This window comes from Enoplosus armatus, chromosome 8 (genome assembly GCF_043641665.1).
Source record: "Enoplosus armatus isolate fEnoArm2 chromosome 8, fEnoArm2.hap1, whole genome shotgun sequence".
NCBI lineage: Eukaryota > Metazoa > Chordata > Actinopteri > Centrarchiformes > Enoplosidae > Enoplosus > Enoplosus armatus.
In genome coordinates, this window is record NC_092187.1 from 4,846,197 (window position 1) to 4,852,624 (window position 6,428).

At 45.6% G+C, this 6,428-nt stretch overlaps 1 protein-coding gene across 1 annotated transcript; it reads right to left on the reverse strand.

Moving 5' to 3' along the window:
- Positions 1-5,261: 5,261 nt before the first annotated feature.
- LOC139288454 (olfactory receptor 1G1) lies at positions 5,262-6,428 on the reverse strand. The gene has a single exon (XM_070909758.1). The coding sequence runs from the start codon at positions 6,426-6,428 to the stop codon at positions 5,262-5,264; it is 1,167 nt and encodes a 388-aa protein (XP_070765859.1).

Below are 6,428 nucleotides of genomic sequence, written 5' to 3' on the forward strand. Positions count from 1 at the left end.
TGGCGTGCAATCGCAACTACCCCAAGGGCAGGAGTGCAGTCGTACACTAACATTACTGGCAACAGACGTGGCTCACACATCCATAGACCTATAAGAGTCAATTATATATACGCATATATGACAAAATATTTTGTCACTAACCCCTAGAGGTGTTAAGTCCTACAGGTACACTGGAAGCAGTGAAGAGTCTTTGGACAAGAAATGGGAACCCCATTGATTCCCACAGATTTAATTGTTGCAGCAGAAACTGGCCCATTGTAATTTTTCAAAGAACAAGTTGCTCCAGTATCCACAAGAAAAGGATCCTCAATACTGTTCACAGCAAGATGAATCATGGGGAGGGTCTCAAAAGCAGCAGTTAATTTCAAATGAAGAAAATGTTGCAAAGCTGCGGGCGCTCCTGTCTGTGGGCGTCCCCGATCTAGTTTGTAGTGGATTCGAGTTACATGGGGAATCAACCTTCTGGGCTGAGGCTGTCTCTCATCTTTCTCCGCAGGTGGAGCAGAGGGCTGCACCCGCCCTCCTGGGTTTCCTGACCTGCATTCTCTCGCCCAGTGACCAAACGTTCCACATTTATGACAGGGCCTTTCTTTCCAGCTACTCTGCCCTGCTGCTGCTGGTATCTGTCTCTGTCGCCACCCTTCTGTTAGCTTCCTTTACCACGGCCATTAGCTCCTCCCCTCCAGCCACACTGCTGGGTACTTCCTTGTTGCTGCCAGTCAGTGTGGAAAGCCTGAGCAAACATGTGGGAGTAATTCATCACAAGCTCTCTCTCTCACAAACTTCTCAAAATCCTTCCACACCCAGTTTATACAAGTCTTGACCTGCATGTTTGTGCATTTGGTGAATGCAAGTTAGATAAACATGTGGAAATAAACACAGTCAGTGGTAAACTTGACGGTTTACCATCGCAATCGAAAGTATTTGTTAGTTTGTACTTTTTACAAATTGATTTTCTAAATCTGGATACAGCTTTTCTACAGCAGTTTGTCATCCTCTTGTGCCTTCTTGTCTGTCTTTCCCATTAGTCTGTTTCTGTTTTTGTTTTTGTACTTGAATTAGTGAACATAACAGCGGCTGAAGCAACAGGAGGGTGATTCATTGGTTTGCATTTTTCTCATGCACTGACTGCTTGCATATACTCTATATGGACAAAAGTATTGGGCCACTCCTCTTAATCATTGAATTCAGCTGTTTCATTCAGTCCCATTGCCACAGGTGTATAAAATAAAGCACCTAGCCATGCAGTCTGCCTTTACAAACATTTGTGAAAGAATGGGTCGTTCTAAAGAGCTCACTGAATTCGAACATGGTACTGTAATAGGATGCCACCATTGCAACAAGTCAGTTCGTGAAATTTCTTCTCTCCTAGATATTCCACGATCAACTGTAAGTGGTATTATTGCAAAGTGGAAACGTTTAGGAACCACAGCAACTCAGCCGCCAAGTGGCAGACCACGAAATGTTACAGAGCGCATAGTGTGTAAAAGTCCCCAAAGCTCTGCTGACTCAATAACTGCAGAGTTCCAAACCAGCTCTGGCATTAATATCGGCACCAAAACTGTGCGCCGGGAGCTTCATGGCATGGGCCGAGCAGCTGCACGCAAGCCTTACATCACCAAGCACAATGCCAAGCGTCGGGTGGAGTGGTGTAAAGCACGCCGCCGCTGGACTCTGGAGCAGTGGAAACGTGTTCTGTGGAGTGACGAATCACGCTTCTCTCTCTGGCAGTCTGATGGACGAGTCTGGGTTTGGCGAATGCCTGGAGAACGTTACCTGCCTGACTGCATTATGCCAACTGTAAAGTTTGGTGGAGGAGGGATAATGCTATAGGGTTGTTTTTCTGGGGTTGGCCTAGGCCCCTTAGTTCCAGTGAAGGGAAATCTTCATGCTTCATCTTACCAAGTCATTTTGGACAATTCTATGCTTCCAACTTTGTGGGAACAGTTTGGGGAAGGCCCTTTTCTGTTCCAGCGTGACTGTGCCCCAGTGCACAAAGCAAGGTCCATACAGGCATGGTTGGATGAGTTTGGTGTGGAAGAACTTGACTGGCCCGCACAGAGCCCTGACCTCAACCCCACTGAACACCTTCGGGATGAACTAGAACGGAGATTGCGAGCCAGGCCCTCTCGTCCAACATCAGTGTCTGACCTCACAAATGCTCTTCTGGATGAATGGGCAAAAATTCCCACAGACACGCTCCAAAATCTCGTAGAAAGCCTTCCCAGAAGAGTGGAAGCTGTTATAGCTGCAAAGGGGGGACCAACTTCATATTAATGCCTATGAATTTGGAATGGGATGTCATAAAAGCTCCTGTAGGTGGCCCAATACTTTTGTCCATATAGTGTATTTATAATCCCAATCTGGATCTGGCTGTTTTTCATCTCCCATCCTAGTTTTCTGTTTCATTTTGAGCCTCTGTCCAGCCCGACAAATGATCAATAAATGGATCACAAATCGTTTTGGAGTTTCATTAGGATCAGGAAGCATTTTACCCATATCCTCATATTTTATTGTATTGATCTGTGTACATTTTGGAATACTTTTGCTCTGTGGTTCCTGCCTCCTACAGAAATCAAACTCCTTCAAAGAATCAAGCCAAAATGGATTGTACAGATTAGTCAAAATCTGTGACCAATCACAGCTTGCATTCTGCCTTCTGATATCAACTCTACAAGTTTTTTCCCTTCTGAACTTAATAATTCATATTATTTTACATCTCTTATAGACGTCTGTCATGGTGGGTATCAAGTGTAATTAAAAACACTGATAATGTCCCAGTCGGGTTCTTTTGTGTGCACTGTGCAACACGATGGCGTCACAACCGTACAACATGCGGTCACTAAACTTTACAGGTGTGTAGTTGAGATCCAAACGAAGGCTGAGGTCGATGATGTGTGTGGTCCAAGCAAGGGGGCCGGAAGTAGGGAAGGGACCATTGAACAAATAAAACAGTTTGCATTTTCATTTGAATAATTAAAGGTGAACCCCAGGCATGGTTTCTCAAATCTATCAGTTCAACAGCAATTATGCATTTTCAAACATGGAAATGAACTAAAAATCCCATTACTCAATATTCATTTGCTCTTAACTAAACTGAGAGATAAAGCTGCCTTCAGCACTTTTGACCACTACAGGAGAGAGACGAACAGCTAGCCTAGCTCTCTCCGATGTCATAAATACACCCACTTGTTTGTTCAATCCATACACAAACAGAAGTGTGAAACTGATCATTTGTGGTTTTAGAGAGTTGTGCTTCTTTTGCCCTCTCCCCATGTGCAGCAACACCATGTTGATGGTGCTGACGGAGGTGAAGTGGACCCAAATGTATGGACGTTTTTATTGGACTTTATTAGTTGTAACCAAACAGGAGACAATCCACAAATGTGTACCATGAGCCACAAATATTTCACTTTCCACAAACATGTATTTTTGTATTTGTGATGTGTAAAGTCATATCCACAAAAATACAGAGCGATAACATAACTTACTTGTAAACACGGATTTTAATTTCACACAAGAATGATACAGGTCTTACAAATGTTAATTTACTTCTTGACATAATGAATAAAGAAGCATCAGCCAAACCCACAGCGGCCGTTGTGAACATACTCAGGAGATTCGTATTTTTTCTGAAGATTGAACTTTATTTTAGCACATTAATTCGATTCAGGGAGACCAACTGTAAACAAGGGTCGCTGGCAAAAATAACAAAAAGAAATCAATTATCCCAGAAGCAATCATCTCAGGAGAGATTGAGCTACTTGACTTAACATTACCAGCTAGTAAGCCATTAGCCACCAAGTGTTACAAGATCAACTCAGGGAAATACAGCTTGTACATGTAGCTAACGCTAGTAAGCATAACTAGACTTGTCATATCATCATAGATCATATTTTTCCACATGACAACTGTGTTTTATTCTGTAGTAATATGTATCCTGAGCTCACTGTCCTCATTTATTTGCACTTGTAAAAAGTAATTCAAGTAATTTCAGTTGCAAGAATATCGTATATTAATACCAAAGAGTGAATAAAAAGTTCATTAGTTTTAAGAATGCTTTCATAAGTTTACATCAGAGTATGTTATAAGTTAATTGAAATGCAGTATTCCTGAGTGGGCTTTATAGAACACATAACTACTATGCTTTTCATGTACTTTTACAAAGCTTTCTTTAACTCTGACAGCAAAGTAATATATTAAATGTATAAATATATACTGTACAACTTCAGTAATAATGAATGATAATTTGAATTATACTTTGTTCATAAAGGACTGTATACTACAAACACGATTCTCAGAAGAAGGCTCATATTTATTTGAATATAATAAACTACACACTGTTTGTACACTATGCAAACAGAAAAGTTTAGATGGAGATGACAATCAGAGACGAGTGCCACCACCGTGCTTCACCATCGGGACACTAATGCACTTGAAGTTGAGGCCAAACAGTTCAGTCTTGGTTTCATCAGACCAGAGAATCTTGAGCCCCCCCCCCCCAGACATAAGACATAAGACAAGACAAGTTTGGTGTGCACAAAAAGCACCGAGGTTTGTGGTTTCTGTCCTTTTGCAACTCTCAGCTGGTTGTATAAAATGTAAGCAGCGGATCGGCCGTGCGTAACTGTGACCTGACAGTGCACATCATCACAGCAGCTGGAGGCTGCAGCTGGAACACACACCTGTTGCCTTCAGACGGCTGCAAAGGGAGTCACCGGTGTAAAGGTGTTCGCTCAGGGACACTGACTGTCTTAGGGGCTCTCTGGCTGTACAAACAACTTTAAATTATGACACAAATACACAAATAAATAAACAATGAATGCAGAACAAAACTACACCATGAAAAGCAACAAGGCTACACTGCAACATTCAATTAATTCAGTTAATGCGATTACAGCAGGGGTGCATGTTCACAAAACGTGGTCCAAAGCAGCATAAAGCAAGCTGCCTCAAGACTTTTCACAGCAGCGGCTCAAATGCTGCAGCAGCAGCAGCACGCCACTTGACTGAAACAAAAAGCGTCATTGTAAACAGACAGTAAGTGAACTGACCTCCTCTTCTCCAGCTTCCCTAAATGCAGCTGCTCTTGCGTTGATGGATGATGAACTTATGCCTATCACTTTTATGGTCTGCAAAATGCAAAGGCTTATAGAGTGACAATGGCTTTGGTTGTGCATATTCATTTTGCTCCAAGTGTCCGGTTGTGTCATAAAGTTTGTTCCGGCCTACTTGCGTCACTGTAAAACACTGAGCTCAGCCTACCCGGCCCGAGCTTGGTTTTGACGCAAAATGTTTCCAACCCTTAGCCCCTCCACTCCACGCACACCCGCGCCCCTCTTCTCCGACCACCGCCGGACCAGGCTGAACAGCGCCGACCTCATCTCCAGGTTCCTCAGCCCGTACACCAGCGGGTTGATGCACGGTGGCACTAACAGCATCACCAGCAAGGACATGTGGAGTACGGCCGCAGTGACCGAGGGGGGCGGCTTCGCGTCGCGGACGCCTGGAGACTGAGAGGACTGTGCCACCATAGCCACGGTCCCCTCAACCTCCCATAGCGCGTCCGAGGTGACCTTCAGCAGCAGCGGCAGCAGCTGCAGGAACAACATGCCGCAGTAGAATAGCACAGTCTTACGCGCGGTGGTGTTGACCGCGTTGAACGGTATCATCGCCTTGCCCGCGTCCTGGTACATCCTCAAGTAGGAGAACGCGTAGACCAGCAGGCACAGAAGCACCGTAAAGGAGCCCATGAGTTTGCGAAAGACGGCAGAGGCACGGGGGAAACCCATGTGCTGCTCCACCATGTCCGGCTCGCACAGAAGCCCCCTGGTGACCTCTTCATTACTCTGCGCTCTCCCCGTGTGCAGCAACACCATGTTGATGGTGCTGACGGTGACGGAGTAGACCCAAATGAGGCTCAGGACCAGCCGCAGGCGCCCCTGAGTGAGGATGACCAAGTAGTGGATGGCGTGGCAAACGTACAAGTAGCGCTCCAGCGCCATGCACGTGATGGTCACAAGGCTGGAGAAAATGCTGACGGTCCCCACAAAGTACTGGATGTAACACCAGCTGCTGAATGCCATCGTCCGGCGTTGGACCAGAGAGTGGATGACCGCCGGACTGAAGGTGAGAGTTTGCACCAGGTCGCTCAGAATCAGATTCTTAAGGAAAGCAAAGCGCGGCTCCCAGGAGAGGTCCTCGGACCGTCCGAGCCCGAACAGGCTAAGTCCGTTAACCAGGAATGAGAAGAGAGTCAGCAACACAAAAACGCATATCAGTGCCGGAACTGCCTGTCTGTAGGGAAGTATAGACAGAAAGAGGCAGCCGGCCCCGTCCAGTCGCTCGGTTGCGGTCGGCTCAGTTCGGTTTTCCTCGCTGGACCAGTCGCACTGCTGGCTGAGGTTGTGCGCCTCCATGGCCGTCAT

Excerpts from the sequence above, each read along its gene's own strand:
- LOC139288454 (XM_070909758.1), bottom strand. The coding sequence starts at position 6,428 with ATGACGGCCATGGAGGCGCACAACCTCAGCCAGCAGTGCGACTGGTCC.